Source organism: Nelumbo nucifera, chromosome 3 (genome assembly GCF_055504915.1).
Source record: "Nelumbo nucifera cultivar China Antique chromosome 3, China Antique-T2T, whole genome shotgun sequence".
NCBI classification, from domain to species: domain Eukaryota; kingdom Viridiplantae; phylum Streptophyta; class Magnoliopsida; order Proteales; family Nelumbonaceae; genus Nelumbo; species Nelumbo nucifera.
This window is the reverse complement of record NC_142651.1, coordinates 60,685,915-60,702,906: the sequence shown is the minus strand read 5'-3', so window position 1 is coordinate 60,702,906 and position 16,992 is coordinate 60,685,915. Positions and strand designations below refer to the sequence as shown.

General features: G+C 37.9%; 1 protein-coding gene across 2 annotated transcripts in view; it reads right to left on the bottom strand.

Moving 5' to 3' along the window:
- Positions 1–16,132, bottom strand: part of LOC104602197 (Leucine-rich repeat protein kinase family protein) — a 29,798-nt gene extending 13,666 nt beyond the window's left edge. Inside the window, exons 1-12 of one of the 2 annotated variants that reach the window (XM_010265804.3) lie at positions 15,938–16,132; positions 15,652–15,830; positions 14,710–15,250; positions 14,181–14,632; positions 13,954–14,071; positions 13,199–13,267; positions 13,024–13,092; positions 5,430–5,498; positions 5,156–5,227; positions 4,997–5,065; positions 4,348–4,583; positions 4,053–4,258 (exon numbers count right to left, since the gene is read on the bottom strand). In XM_010265804.3, coding sequence (XP_010264106.1) covers positions 4,053–4,258; positions 4,348–4,583; positions 4,997–5,065; positions 5,156–5,227; positions 5,430–5,498; positions 13,024–13,092; positions 13,199–13,267; positions 13,954–14,071; positions 14,181–14,632; positions 14,710–15,250; positions 15,652–15,727 — 1,977 coding nt within the window. In that variant the 5' untranslated portion in view covers positions 15,728–15,830; positions 15,938–16,132. The remainder of the gene's footprint in view (positions 1–4,052; positions 4,259–4,347; positions 4,584–4,996; positions 5,066–5,155; positions 5,228–5,429; positions 5,499–13,023; positions 13,093–13,198; positions 13,268–13,953; positions 14,072–14,180; positions 14,633–14,709; positions 15,251–15,651; positions 15,831–15,937) is intronic. The other variant, XM_010265805.2, reaches the window with a different exon arrangement.
- Positions 16,133–16,992: the final 860 nt, after the last annotated feature.

The window sequence follows — 16,992 nt, the reverse complement described above, 5'->3', positions numbered from 1 at the left end:
CCAAGGAATACACATTTAACTGATTTAGGATCAAAATCACACAAAAAATGACTCATATCATGAACAAAACAAACACAACCAAGATCTTGAGGGGTAGATTAAAAGAAGGTTCATCAAGGAAGAGAAGTTGGTAAGGAGATTGAAGATTAAGGACCCTTGACGGAAGTCTGTTAATGAGATACATGGTTGTCTCAATAGCATCACCCTAGAACAGGTGGGAATAGGAGTTTGAAACAATAAACCTCGAATAAGTTCAACCACATGCCTATTCTTCCTCTCAACCACCCCATTTTGTTGTAGAGTATGACTACATGAACTTTGATGAATAATGCCCCGATCTTCAAGAAATCTATGCAAATGATGTTCAAAGTATACCTTAGCATTATCAAATCTTATTATCTTAACTCTTTTCTCAAACTGTGTATCTACCATATTCATGAAGTTTTGAACAATCATAGGAACTTCATCTCGACTTTACATTAAGTAGGTATACCGACTGTAGTCATCAATGAAGAGGATGAAATATTTCTACCCACCCATGCAAGGGATAACATATGGGCTCCAAACATCTGTATGGATCAAATGGAAAGCAACATTACTTCTTTTACTACTCACAAAATATGTGGTTCTACATTGTTTAGATAAATGACAAACTTCACATTCAAGGTTCAACTTCAACACATAGTCAAATAAGTTTGGAAACAAAAGTTTTATAGAATCGAAAGTCATATGACCAAGATGACAATGCCATAAATTCAAAAGACTCATTTTTTTATTTGAACAAAACTCAGTCTGGCTCAACAATCCATGCTCTGAAGGTCCACCAAAGAGGTAGACTCCATCAACTTCATGCCCACTTCCAATCATCTTCCCCGTGCTTAGGTCCTGAAAAACACAATGAGTAGGAAAAGAAAATGTCGCTAAGCAATTATGGGATTTTGTAAGAGAACTAACAGACAACAAATTTTTATGTAACTAGGGCACATGAAGAAAAGATCCAAGAGAAAGGTTATAAGTGAGTTTGACTTCACCCTAACTCGAAATAGGGGTTTGAGATCCATCAACAACAGTAATCTTTCCCTTCCCTGGGGTTAACTTATATGAGGTAAAATGTGAAGGCATACCAATCATATGTACATTGGCCCCAAAGTCTACAATCCATGGGTTAAAAGATGTGGAACAAGCAAGTGCAGTACCTATCTTGGCATATGAACTAGATGGATTACTAGGTTCTGAACCAGATGAGGAGGATGTACCACCTTTTTCCAGCTGCAATAGTATATTCCTGAGTTTGTCCATTACATCAGAGGAGTCAAACACATTAGAATGTTAAGCATCATTATCAACTAAAGCCAAGTGAGCATTGTCCTTCTTCCCGGTTTTGTACTTCTCTAGTTTTAAATAAGGATTGAGCTTCCAACACCTTTCTTTAGTATGTCTTGGCTTCTTGCAATAATCACAAACAATATCCTCGGCCTTCTTGGTAATAGGGTGCTTGCTAGTATTTTGCTTGGGTCGAGATGACATAAAGGTAGAGTGATCAATCACAGGCTTCTCTCCCTATCTCAACATCTTTTCTGGCCACATTCATCTTCTGATTGTATGTTTCAGCTACACTGTCCCATATCTCCTTTTCTGAATCCATCCAAAGATGAGCTAACTTATGTGAGGTTGCATGGAATTGACTAACCACCCAATAGCCATGTAGTTCTCCTGCGTCTATTTTCCATATGTAGGATTAGACTCTTCTATCTTCTTCTTGCTGCTTGTGAGATAACCCAGCTTGCTTCTACTACAAACATGTAAAAGAAGGAAACTTAGTGCATGAGATCCCTGCCAATGCGGAATCTGGGGAGGGACAGATATATGCAGCCTTACCCTTACACATACAAAGAGGTTGTTTCCAAGATTTGAACCTTGGTCACCCAGGTCCCAATGGAGAAACCCAACCATTGTGCCAAGGCCCACCATCTTGCCTCTACTACAAACATGTATCCATACAAATTCTGCCAAAGCTAGGTGATTAGTCCATCTAACTTGATTGTGGTCACAACATTCAATATTAGTTCTACAAGCTGTGTTGGACCAACCACAAACTCTATTCTCTGCTACACTGATCAAATGAAACAAAAACCCGGTACTACTAACCCAAAAACACTGACCTACAACCAAATCAACACTATAATCATTGTAATCTAGGGTTTCACTAAACCCTACAACCCAGGAGAATAAGGGGAGTTGCAACTGCTCCAACCAAGCACTCCAAAAACTTTCCCAATTGAAATCGATCTCCACTAGACTTCAATTTGAACCCACTAAGTCTTGAGTGCCAGCCTAACTCAGCCCCCTTGACCCTTATCCAAAATTCTCTCTAGTCAACTAGGGTTTTGGACAAAAGACTCTAAGCAACTTCTTGGGCTTCCAAAACAGATTCTATCGTCTCCACACCCTTCTACCAACTGGGCAGCATCAAGCATGAAGATTCAGCAGCTTATCTTTTCATACACCCTTCGATTAGAAGTGTGTATGGGATCAAAAAGGAAAGAAAAGAGAGTTTTGTATGCTAGATACCAAGTAGAAGAATAAACAGCAGTAAAAGACATATTTAATCAATAGAAAGCAGAAGAAAGAGGATAGAATGTGCAGAGATAGAGAAAGAAGAAGTGGGGGAAGAAGGGAGAAGGAGAAGCTTGGTTCGATGCTTTCTCTAATCCCCTCAAAGGATCTTTTATTAGATTCAGAAAGATAAAAATGAAATTACAATGATTCCCTTAATGAGGCAACAGCTCGATAAACATAAAATAACTCTAGTGAAAAGTTAACAAGTCCATAATAAGAAGGCACATCAATACAAACATAAAAACATAAATAAAAGAAGGCTAAGACTTGCTAGCCGGCCCATCATCTCTACACAGGCTATTAAAAAATATTTTACAAGATATAAAACAGAAGTTCAACTTGGCCACTTCCATGGTAAATCATTATCATCATCATCATCATCTAAGCCTCACCCCAACTATATGGGGTTGGCTACATTCTACATTAATCCTGTTCCACCATTCCATTCTGTTTAATGGTATATCCATTGTTAAACTTCCATGGTAAATCTGTCATACAAAATAATGTAACAATTCCAAAGAGCACCTATTATTCCACATTTGTTCTCCAACTTGTATTAAAGAACCTAAATTCCACTATCATCAGCTTCTGTTAATGGTTCTGGGCTTAAGCAAACCAACTTAACCAATTCATGCTATTTGGCTTGACCAATTAATCATCTGATTTTCATGAACATGCCATGTAGTCTACTTGATCCTTTAACATATTTCAGTTAAAATAATAAGGAAATCTTGAGTCCCATTATGTTTCAAATTGAATGGGTACCAAAAGATATAAACACAACTGCAAATATCATAGTATGAACTGGTGTGGGAAGGGTTTGTTTGTACAATGGCAGCTTTATGTCTTCATTGTTTTTATGACAAGGATGACCTAATATAATTTCCATTCTTTTTTCATCCAATTCCACATCACTTGATGTAAGCATATATCCAATTCCCAACCCTCTTCTACAAAAATGATATGGTATTAACAGAAACTAATGAGTTTTCCATGCTTTGGCAGTAAGCAGTGTTATGGATGAAGATACATTCTGAACTCACATCTGTGGTGTGAAACCATTTCATAGTTTTCCGATCTATCCAACTTAAATACTTCTAGAGGCACCAAGAATTTCCTATCTCAAACATAACTTAGCATAGGTATACAATTCAGTTCAACTAAACTCAACTCGACCTTAACCCCAACTATTTAGGGTTGACTACATGAATCTTGTCCAGCCATTGTTCTCTATCAAGAGATGAGTTTTCTGTCAAATTGCAAGTCAGATCATTATTTACCATATCAGCTTCCTTTTTCCAGTAAATATTACATAGCAAAATTATCTCATCCAGAAAGAGTTAAAACATTCTATGGATATTGGGGAATTATCCTTACATAAGATATACAACAAAATAAATAAATAAATAATTAAAAAAGCTCAGACAGTAAACCTCATTGATAAAGGAATCAGCCCCAAGTGGGGTTTGGTCAAACCGCACTTTCACAGCAACTAGTTTTCCATCTTGAAGTTTTCCAAGGTAGACAGATCCAAAACTTCCACGGCCTATAATCTCCTTAAAGTTACTTGTAGCTGCTTTGATCTCTTTGCAAGTTAAGACTTTGGTTGCATTCCAGTTCCGCATCTCAGATGATGTTCCTGAATATTAAAAGGCCACATTGTCATATCAGAATACAGTAATGATCTTGTAGAAAATACCATTTATATGATCTATGATCTGTGCATACCTGCTGTAGATGTGAATTTGCTTCCTTTTTCCCTCCTATATATGAATACCAAAAATGCAATAAAGAGAAGGGCACATAAGACTCCACAGGTTATACCAATTATAAGCGCCTTCCGATTATGACCATTGTGTTTTGTTGGGTTAAACATTGTAACATGTGGTGTCTCAATTGAAGAATTGCTATAAATGTCATTGCATGATAATGTGGAGAAGGAAAGGCATATATTCCCCGATGTTCTGTACCAAAGCATATTAGTTAGTTAGGTGTCTAAATGTACAACCAGAAATAACTTATGCAACAGGGGGTTTTGTTTTCTGAATGTGGACATTTTGGATTTATATTTGCACTTTATCTAGATCAATCATATAAAAAACTTTACCGTATATCTATAGTTTTTTTATCAGCACTGTATATCTATTGCTTCCAAGTATTAATTTTATATACCTTCTTATGTAATTCCCATTGGATCATTCTAAACTAAGTACCCCATTTTTACACCTTACACCTTAGTTGTATGAATTGAATTGAATTGTTTTAGAAAATACATCTCAGAACATAGAAATATATGAAATAAACTGAATAAACATATCAGATTTTTGGGGGTGTGTTTAAACTAATCTACAGTAAACAACATAAGATCTATTCATACCTAACTTCCAAATTTTCCCTGTTCAGAGACTGGGGGAGTGTGCCTTGAAGTTTATTGTTTTCCAGATTCCTACAGAAACAGGATATCATGTATATACTGAAGCAACTCCATATCAGAACTAAAAATATATATAATTCATTACTACTTGATCCCACTCACAATAGATGAAGGCCTTTTAGATTTCCCAAGTTGTCTGGAACTGTTCCCTGCAAACTATTGTTTTGCAAATCCCTTCATGTGCCAAATATACTGCAACATTAGTACAAACTTGTCTATCCATCTATAGGTCTAGAAATTAGAACCAAATAGTTTTTTATATCATTTGTCTTTACTACATAAGTTACAAAATTTATACTTCAGTTCAATAGAGAAGCAAATAAACAACATATTTAAGCTTCCTCAACTACTGTCAATCTTGAATCTTGAAACTTACAAAATCTGAAGGCTAACCAAGGTGGCGAAATCAGATCCAAAGGAAGTTAGATGATTGAAACTCAGGTTCCTGCAATAATCAAGTTGACATTCCTCAAATGCTTAGTTTAGAGAATCCCAAAATCAACATTTTCAAAACCAATTGGAGGTCAGACGGGTCAGACCAGAAGGCCAAGCAGTTCATAGTTTTAGTGGTTTAACTAGTCAAGACCATGAAGCCATTCAACAAGAGCAATTGAGAAGCTTTCTGGCTTTCAATTGGTTTCTGTTGAGAGAAGCAATATTTCTTGTATATAGGGGTGGCAGGGTAGTTTAGACATTTTACCTTATAAAATAAGAGTTCTCCAGTTCGTAAATTATTATAAACAGCGTTATTGTTTGTTGTAGACATCAATTATCAAGTTAATATAAAAGACTGGCCAACTGCTTTAGAAGAGATTAAGCATTCTAATTCTCTTCTAATCAGTCTGGCTGGTGTTCTTCTCCTCCAACCTCTTTTTTCTCTCTTTCTCTCTTGATTTTTCCTCACTTCTCTTTTCTGTTTTCTTCCTGTACTATTCTCATAACAGTATACCATATTTATATGGTATTAAAAAGAAGGAAAATTCATTCTCTTTTCCCTAACCAACCTGACTAGGATTTCTTCTCTAAGTGTGCTTCAACTTCCTATTGGGGATTGGACCAAGTCAAAGAATTTTTCTGGCTGATTGGTGATTGTTTCAGCCATCACAATTTTTGTGAAAGGTCATCTGTGAAATGTGTCCCTCTAGTGGGTTTAAACCAAGAGGGAAGTTGCAGTTTTTATGGGAGACGATTTGGAATATGTGTTGGTCATGAGGCGACTGAAGTGTGATTCAAGAGGCAGTGCTTGTGAGGTGACAGATTTGATATGTGATAATGAGGAGTATTCCAGCCAATGACCAGGTTAGGGATGGCAATTTTCCGAAAAATACCAGGGTCATGCCCTGCCCGCCCCAAATGGGGTGAGTTTGCCCCAATCACAAATGAGGATGGGGCGGGGATGAGAAAAATATTTTTGCCCAGAACCAGGGATGGGGCGGGCATGGGGTTTGCACATAATTCCCCAAACTCGCCCCGAACCCAATGGTAAATTAGTAAAACACCTCTAGGTTTAATATTATTTCTAAAATACCCCTAAGTTTCCCCCAAATTCCTAAAACTCTAGGATCCCATAACTCCACTTCTAAAATACCCCCAAAGTTCCATAATCCAATTCCTAAAATGCCTCCAAATTCCCATGATCCTATTTCTAAAATACCCCCAAAGTAGATGTATTTTTTTGTGGTTGCCTCAGGTGGGGAAAATTTGGGGATTCCCAGTCCTCAACAGGAAGTGAGTGCCTTTTCCTGAACCCGCCCCACCATTGGGGACAGGGCGGGGATGGGGCAGGGTATCTTGCGGGGATGGGGAGGGGGTGCCCCACCCCAAACCCACTCCATTGCCATTCCTAGACAAGGTTGGTATTTCATATTTTCTGTTAGTATTTCAGATCCTTGTTAGGTAAAGAAACCTATTGGAGTTGTGTGAATTTTTTGGTTTAAGTGAGGCAGAATGAACTCAAAAGCAACTGGTGTGATACCTACAAACTTCATGTTAACAACTATTAAGTTAAATAGGAGTGGAATTATGTTATTTGGGCCAAATCAATAGCGGTGTCTCTTATGGGTAAAGGGAAACCAAAATACCTTATTGATAAGAAACTGGGGACTGAAAATTCAAAATATTCAGAGTGGATACAAGAAGATGCTCAGATTAAAACCCAGTTATGGAATGGAGCCCAAAACTAGTAGCACCCTCATATTTCTTGATACTTCTGAGAAAATTTGGGACCAAGGGAAAAAGAATGTATTCAGGTGGTAACAATATTACTCAAATATATCAATTATTCCAATCAATTTTAGTTTAAGTAGGGAGTAAAGTCTCTTGAAGACTATTCTTCTGATATGGTGAGCTTATGTGAAAAACTGAATATGAGTCAGTGAGAGCCCAGATTTTAGGCAACCTAGAGTTACCTAATTTGGAGGATGTATTCTCTAGGCTTCAAAGAGCTGAGGTATCTAATTCAACTCAACATTTGATCAAATTGCCTTTTCTTTGCTGTTTCTAGAAGCGGTGGTCGTGGTAATCATGGTGTATATGGAGGTGGACATGGCCCATCTGGACCACCAGGTGGTAGAGGTGGCCATGGACGTAGTACTGGTAGAAATACATCAACCAGATTTTATACTCATTGTGGATTAGAGGGTCACACCATTGGATATTATAAAGATCTATATGGAGTTTGATTCTGCATAAATTGTCACTGTGAGGGCCATACAGTTGACTATTGCCATTTTCTGAGAAGGGGAGGGAGTTATGTTAATCAAGCATCCTATCATGATGATGTGACCAATGCATCCCCAAGATGCTTGCCACAAATAATTAGCTAGAATGGGAGACTAACTATTTCCAAGGAGAAACATAACAGATTGATGGATGCTACATCTTGCTCCACTGCTACTCTTGTCTAGACATCAAATACTGGTTCCACTTGCCTTCTCTGTACCATATCTCCTTGGGTCATTGACTCAAGAGCCACAAACCAGATGACAGGTACTTCATCTGCTTATATCTAGTTCAGTCCTTTATCTTCTTCTACCTAACATGTTATTATTCTGAGCTATGCCAAGTGTCTGAAATTATAAAAGCTAGTCCAACTCCACAACTGCATCATCTGTGCTTTATGTTCCCTGGATCCCTTTTAATCTTATGTGTGTGAGTAAACTCACAAAAGCTTTAAATTGTTCTATTGCCTGTTACCCTTCTTACTATGTGTTTTAGGACCTAAGACGAAGAAGCAAATCGGTGGAGGACTTGAGTTTGGTGGCTTCAACTACCTATGAAGAAGAAGATCGGTGATTTCTACCATCACTCTTCAGTCATCATCTCCAAATGTGTCTATTCTAGATCCATTGCTCACTGGGTCATCCTTCTTTGAAGAGTCTTTGTGATTTGTTTCCATTGCTTCGTCTAACACCAACTTTAAGTGTGATGTGTGTCAACTTAACAAACATCACTGAGCTACCTTTCCTCCTTGGGCTGTTAGTCATGTGTTTCAAGCATTTAAGTTAGTGTATTCAAATATTTCGGGTCTGTGTCCTATTGTGTCACATTTGGGCTTCAAGTATTTTGTTACTTTGTTTGATGACCCTTCTAGAGGCACTTAGTTATTTTTGTTAAAAGAAATATCTGAGTTTTTTTTTGTATTCAAATCATTATTTATGGAAATAAAAACACAGTTTGACTTCAACATTTGTGTTGTTCAAACAGATAATGCAAAGAAATATATGCTTTCCCTTTTTATTGGTTTCCTTGATGAGCATGATAATTCGACAACAAACATCTTGTATTCATACACCACAACAAAGCAGTGTAGCTAAACACAAAAACGCCATTTGTTAGAAGTAACATAAGCCTTTCTCATCCAGATGAATGTTCCCGAAATCTACTAGAGTGCTGTCCTTACAACTTGCTACCCCATTAATCGGATGCTCTCATTGATTTTACAAAATAAAATTCCTCATTCTATTCTATTCTTTGATACAACTTTGTTTCCTTTGCCTCTATGCATATTTGGATGTGTTTGCTTTGCACATATTTTTTACCAACAACGAAATAAACTGAATGTCAAGCAGTTAATTGTATATTTTAGGTTATTCTATAACTCAAAAGGGGTACAAGTGTGTTGAAATAGCTTGTTTATTCTGGTTATTTTATTCATTTTATTTTCTCCTGTTCTGTTTTAGAATAACTTAGTTTTTTATTATGTTTATGTACTGTAAGTGCTGCAGGGGCATAAGAGTCCATTCCCCATTTTTTAAGTGTAGCCCTATATAATATAATATATTCTGGTGCCACCAGAACTGATTTTGACTCCCAATCACTTTCACTTCTCTTATCCCTTCTCTCTTCTCTCTCTCCTCTCTTCTTGCCCCTTATTTCTTTTGTATTTTTCTGCTAATATGGTATCAGAGCAGTGCTACTGGGTTTAAGAGTAGATCGAACAAGTGTTTTTTGATTTTTCTTCTTGCTGTTTTTTCCAGACTGAGGTCAAAAAAAGATAACCTACGACTGATACATTTTTTTTTTACTTCCTTCTTCTTTCTCTTGGTCGTGTACCAAGAAAAAAAAATCATATGGATTAAGATTGCTGCATGCTGCCAGAGTGGCTGTGAGGTTCAAACCTCTTTTCTGTGGATCATGTGATCCTGTGCCTGAGAATGAAACATCTGTAGGTCTCGTATGACCTGATTTTACCCTTTTTTGGTGCGATGACACTATTGTATGATCTCACCTGATAGCTAGTGCATTAGGTTGATCTGGAAGAGTGGACTATGACTGTTAAACCTGTACAGCATTGAAATCAACCTAAAAAAATTTTTTAAGGGACTTGGAGGTGGTCTGTGTTTAGACTATGTCTAGACTGGAGTTCGTGCATATCTGGTGTGTTTTTAGGACTGTTTTTTGGTGTCAGGAGGGATCTTAGGGTGTGTGTTGAGGCTGAATAGTGAACTGAACCATGTCCTCTGAGAATTCTGCAACTTCTGGTGTTTCTGGAGGTCAAAACAGCATGAGTGGGGGGCTGGATACGAACTTCCCCATGGCTGTAACACCCTTTGACAGACCAAATTACCTTGAATGGTCTAGGGGAATTGAACATGACAAGTGGAACCTAGAAAATAGTAAGGTAATGTCGTGGCTCTTGGTTTCTATGCTACTACAAGTAAGGAAGACATTCATATGGGCTGAAACAGCTTGTGAAATTTGGGAGCAAGCAAAATCTACATATTCAAAATAGAAGCACTATGTAAAGATATACCAACTGCAAGCTGAATCTTCCACTTGCAAGCAGGGGAAGAGAAGTCTCTCGATGTATACTCAGATTTAACACCAATATGGAAGGAACTGGATCATTATCAGAATGTGAATTGGAAATGTGATGAAGATGCAAAGGCCTACAAATCACTTGTCTCCCAACAGCGAGTATTTGCTTTTATTTTGGAGTTGAACCCTATCTATGAATCTATCAGGGTACAAATATCGGGAAGTAAGGACTTACCTTCGGGCTAGGAGGTTTATGCATTAGTTCAGTCTGAAGAAAGTAGAAGAAGTGTGATGAATTGTACAGAGGGGGAGCCAGTTGCATTGGTAGTCTAGGGAGGTACAGAGGGGGAGCCAATTGCATTGGTGCACCCACTGTCAGAAGTCCAGGCATACTAGAGACACATGTTGGGACCTCCATGGGAAGCCTAAGTGGGCTTAGGATTTAAGTAAGAAATCAACATCTGATCAGAGTAAGAAGCCAACTTAGTAGACTCAAAAGAAATATAACTCAACAAATGTGGCATCTCAGGAGACTAGTCCCATGATACCTTAGGAGCGGCCCCGTGGTTCTGATCATAAGGAAGAGACTATCAATTCTTTTCATGACCATTTGGACTTATATGGTATGACACTTCGCCAAATGGATTCTAGCCCTACTCTTACCTCTGCGTCATTAGGAAACTCTGCCACTGCTTTCCATGTGTCACCTCATACATTTGATTCCCCCTGGATTATTGACTCTAGAGCTTCAAATCACATGATTGGTAAGTCAAACTTATTTTAGGCATATAACCTCCTCTCTGGAAGAGATAAGGTGAGACTAGCCAATGGGTCATTCTCTACCATAGCCGGTCAAGGAACCATCTCCTTTCCTCTTGGTCTTTTCCTCTCTAATGTGTTACATGTTCCAAAATTGCCTATCAATTTACTTTTCATTAGTAGTATTACTCACTCTTTGAACTGTTTAGTAACTTTCTTTCGTTCTTCTTGTGTGTTTTAGGATTTGACCTTGGGGAGGACGATTGGTAGAAGAAGCATGGCGGATGGTCTCTACATGTTGGAGAATAAAGCCAGTCTTGTGGCTACAAAGTCTTTGAATTCGTCTTGTGAGACTCACACCTACTTATGGCATAGTCGTCTTGGTCATCGTTTTTTTAAGACATTAAAGCTTATGTTTCCAAAGTTATTTTAAGTATTTGTCAATTAAAGAGTTACAGTGTCGAACATGTCAATTGAGTAAACATTGTAGAAGTTCTTTTCCTTTAAGAAATAAAGATCTAAATTTCCTTTTCATATTATGTACTCAGATGTTTGGGGCCCTGTTACTCTACCTTCTAAAATTGGATATAAGTATTTCATTACTTTGATTGATGACTACTCTAGATATACTTGGATTTACCCTATGTGATCTAGAAATGAAGTGCCAAAGATTGTGAATAATTTTCAATGCATGATTTTTACTCTATTCCAGACTGAGATTCATATTTTCCAATCAGACAACGCAACGGATTACTTTCATAGTGATCTCACGAAGTTCTTCACTTCATGTGGATCTCTTCATCGGAGTTCTTGTGCTAAGACACCTCAACAAAACGGTGTTGTTGAAGGAAAAAATTGTTATCTTCTTGAAGTTGCTCATGGATTACTACTCCATATGCATGTTCCTAAACATTTTTTATGGAAGTCATTATGTGTGCTACATATATCACCAACTGTATACCATCTCGGTTGCTAGAGTATAAGGCCCCACATCAACTATTTTTTCCTAAGGCTCCTTTGTCCCCTATTCCAATCCATGTCTTTGAAAGGCATTGCTTTGTTCATGACTTGTCCCCTACTTGTGGTAGGCTTGATCCCCATGCTATCCCTTGTGTTTTTCTTGTTTACCCTTTATCTCAAAAGGGTTACCGATGCTATGATCCTGTTTCACACAAGTAAAGTGATGACAATGTATTCAGGCCCTTTAGGGGTAGGAGATTAATTAAAGGCTGAGTTGTTAGCGTTGTTACAAGGTTCAAAACTTGCTAAGCAAGCAAACCTACAAAACATGGAGGTCCAAGTGGACTCTAAATAGGTTATCTCTTGGACTACCACAAGGTGTAATGTTCCTTGGATTTATAGACATACCCTAAGGGAAGTAGAAAATTTGGCAAGGGAACCCAATGCCAACTTTTCTTGGATTAGAAGAACTACAAATGGAATGGTCGATGCATTAGCCAAGCAAGGGGTCTATAGGCAGTAGTTGTTTTGGACATTATTGTAGTCTTTTTTTGGGCTTTATTGATATCTTGTGATATATTGTAATCCTGAAACTTGTTTTCTCTCTTATTAATGAAGTTAATTTTAACCAATGTTATTAAAATGTGGAGGCATGACATGAGACATTCCACTACCTAGAGGGCGGACCTGCTCATGGGTCGGGCTTAGGCTTAGCTTTTGCCAAATTTTGAATGGGCCCAGACTGAAGTGTTCATGGATCGAGCCCAAAGCCCGGCCCATAAACAAGTCTACCTGGAGGCGTGAGGTTTAGCTCAGAACATAAGAGGTGTAAGCCTCCCAAGCACAAAGAGGCATAAGCCTCCTAAAGAGGAGGAGGAGGGAGGAAGAAGATGGAGGATGAGGAGGAAGAACTCATTTTTTTCCTTTTCTATGAAACATTGCCTAAAAAAAGCAAATTCAGTTTGGTTCATAAATCAACAAGAATCCCTTACAATTTTTCAAGTTGTTGCAGGCTACCCAAATTCTGTATTTCTCCAGTAAGAGATGTATTGTGCAAGTCCCTGAAGCAAATGTCCACAAGAAATTAAAAAGAAAAAGGGAAAAGGATGAATTTACTTTGAGGATGTACAACTTGTTTTGTACTAGTTTCTTTTTCAAACATCTTACAATGTTTTAAGGTCCAGTAGATCACCAAATGTGGGACTGATTGCTCTCAAGTCAATGCCAAAAATCTCCCTAGACAAAAAAAGAAACATAGTAAACTGATAATAAGACTAGAATTACTCTTACATATAAAAAGCAAGTAACTTTAGTACAATAAACTTACAATCAATGTTCTTGAAAGCATAGAGAAAGGTGAACCAAATTGAATCATGATCGTATAACAAATCATAACATTGTTTCTTTTTTTCTACAAAATTATCAAAAATTAAAAATAGATATTATTAAAAATTAAAATATAGATAGAAAAGTGGTTTTGCCCTACTTTTAATCCACATCTATGATCTACCACATATGTACCTAAAACAAGAGGCCTTACCACTTATACACTAGAAGCCTAGGATGATTTGATCAGGTTTCACTTGAAAGTCAAATGATCCACATAGAATGGCTCTTTTTTTTAGATTTTTTGTGTGCATCATGGGAGCTACATGAAGGTTTTAAAACAAGTCTCCCTTAACAGAACTAAATTAGAAACAAAGAAATGACAAAGTAGAGAACTAATTCTTAATTGAATTGATTTGAATTGCATGAATCATATAAATCATATGGTTTAACAATTAAACCATAGATTCAAATAAAAATCATAAGGTTTTTGTTGAAAAGGATTTAGGCATAAGATTCAAGTCTAAACCCTCTAGATTTTTTATTCGAATTGTTAATCTTAATGTAAATTGTAAGATTTTGATAACAATTCTTACAATGATGTAACCAAACTGCCTTCACATCCAATATGCTTCCATGGTGTTGGAGCACATGGATCATCTTGCCATCCGAGATCTAAGCCAGTGGACTGTTGGATAACCTGGAGTGCTGACACTGGATTGCATATAAATAGAGATTTAGTGAATCTAGCAATTCAAATGATCAGCATGAGTTATGTAGAAGGCAAAAGGAGAATAAAAGCTATTTTAAGGGCTTACATCACCTGTAGTTGAAGAAGCCTCCAAGGGAATGTCAACAATTTCATAGACCTCAATTGCATTCACTTGTGGATAGAAGCTGATATTCCGAAATGTCATATTCAAACTTTGAATGCCTTTAAATGAGAAAAATAACATACCAGCTTCTGAGTTTTTCACTGTGTAGTTATAACTAACAACATCTCCATTAACTAATATATCAAATGAGGGTGATACAGGCAGAATTCCAGCAAAATAGAGGATGATGTGATAATCTCCTAGCTTATCAAGAGGGAAATTGTAAGTAAGAATGTTCTTTCGTGCCAAAACCCTTGCTGATTGAAGAACACTAAGAGGTGGACTCTCCTTAATGCCTAATAGATTGAAGGGAAGTTGAATATTGAATCCAGTTGACAAATGAGAAGGAGAGAAGTTTAGATCAGCATCCCATATACGATCATAAGGATCAACTGGGTACCTGGTTTTACAAATATGAATTGCAAAGTCTCATAAACCTTGCATAAATTCAAGTAAAGAAAATAAATGGTTTCTTACCGAGTGGATGTGTTGTTCCCACAATTGACTCTGTAATGCTTCCTTAGCGACTTATTTGTGAGATTTCCCATGCCACTTCTGTAAGCTCCATCAGGAAGTGGGCGGACTTCAAGTGAAGAAATAACAGGAACTCCACCATCCAGAATAGAGAGGAAACAGAATGGAACGGTGTCCTTGGTAACAGGCCATATAAACTCTTCTACCCAGGGATCAGAATTAGTAAGGTTAACAGTTGTAATGGTAGCAGTCCCTAGAGAAACCTGGAAGGCTGGAGGCTTCCCCAATCCATCATAGTTTTTGTAGAAAAACTGGGGCCTGATAAGAACTACAGATGAAATATTCTTCACAGGCAGCTTATAACACTTGCGCCCTTCTTGAGAATCCAGGAAGAACCGTAATGGAACTCTGGAGGTTGAACTACCTTCAATGAAATTCACTGTTGTTCCATTGCCTGTGCTCACATAATCATCATCCGGGACCCATGAAATGTTAGAAGAGTCAACAAAGCTTGTACTTCCACCGCAAGATAGACTCAAGAAGCCTGATTGGTACGACAGTAAGAAGCATTAATAGAGGAAAATAAAAGTCAAAATTTCAGTTAAAGTGATAATTGCTCCAAAAAAAAAGACAATATAAGGTGCATCAATGGTGATCAAGATGAACTGAAAGTAATATCAAAAGATTAAACAGAAATGTGGATAAAAATCTTCAGGTAATGAAACAAACAGATTAAACACCAGCATCTATACAGATAGCTTATGATGTAAATACACTAGAAAGAAGAAAAAAATCAAATCCTTCTTCAATTTCAAAATCCTATTTAAACGCAACCCAAATAAAATCAAATTTTCTTATAACAACAAATTTACTTGCTTCTTTTCAACAGAAAACAAAATTCTATTTCACATTTTCACCAAACCTATAACTCAATAAAATGCATACCTTCTTGGTCGCCAAGAACAGATCCACTGAACCCATAAATCAGAAGAAACCCAAGACAAGACCAACGCAAATCCATCTGTCTCGCCTCACTTGAGCTCCAGCAAACCGAAAGCTTCCTCCTACATTCCACAAACCAAAGACCAATTCACAGCTTCTGGGCCATTGTTATGAACTTTGAACTGATTCAGAACAAAAGAAACCACAAGGTAAACCACTTGAAATTGAACAAAGAACGCGGTAAAACCACTAAAACAGACAGAGACATAGGAGGAGAGTAGTGTCTCACTATGCTGTCTCTCAACCGAAAGGAGTAATGAGTGAAGAGGTCGTTATTGTGGCGGTGATGGAGGAGGCGATGATGATGAAGCGTGTTGAGTGGTAATGATTGCAGATGATGATGCCAGAGGGATGATAGTCTGGTTCCACTGTAGCAGTAGCTGTTGCCGAAAAGCAGGAGTGGATGAGGGAGAAGAACTTGAACGTCCTCCATTGACTCCGACAACGACGAGATGAGACCCAGTCTCTGGCGATCTTGCTTTTTTTAAATTTTTAAACCTCGGTCGGTCGGTTGGACCTTGAAACGTTTGAAAATGGTGGATTTGCATACGACAGCCACCCCGCGGGAAATTATTTGTACGGAAGATCTTTCTGGACGGCTTGTTCTGAATGAGATTTCCTGCAGGGAGAGTCCGAGACCGGGAACACATTAGGGGTAATCCAAGATTCCAGATTGTTCATGGGATATCGGATTCGGACATGGTTAATGGGACCAGTTCTTTGTCATAAGGATGTCGGCGGGTTGGGTCAGCCTTAATCCGGGTTATATTCGGGTTTGGCACTTTGGCTTGAGCTGTGATGAAGTGTAAACCGTGGCGAACCCGATCAGTTGCCGTAAGGGCATCAAAACATTCCTAAAATGTCAGTGGGTCGGGTCAGCCTAAAGAGATCGCTGGTTCACTGCAAATGGATCAGGAGATCGGTTTCTATCAGCGCAAATCGATGCTCACACCATTCTAACATTTTTTGCAACTTTGTATTGATTCCATGAAATAAAAACCATAAGGTACAGACAGAGATATTCAAAACTGCCCGAATGGGCTTTGCCCTGACTGAAGCCAAACTCTCAATACACATGGTCCACAACCAATCAGTCTCTCATTTAGCATTTATCACTGGCTACCAAATTAGTGTTTGAATATGCTAATCTTATGGGACAGGGTGGATGCTGATTAGAGTAGCTTTGGGTTGCAATCTGGGCCTCAAGCTTTGATGTAAGAAATTGAGTTAGGAATCTTATTCCATTCCTTGTTGGGTTAAGTCAAACTAAATTCATTGCAAACA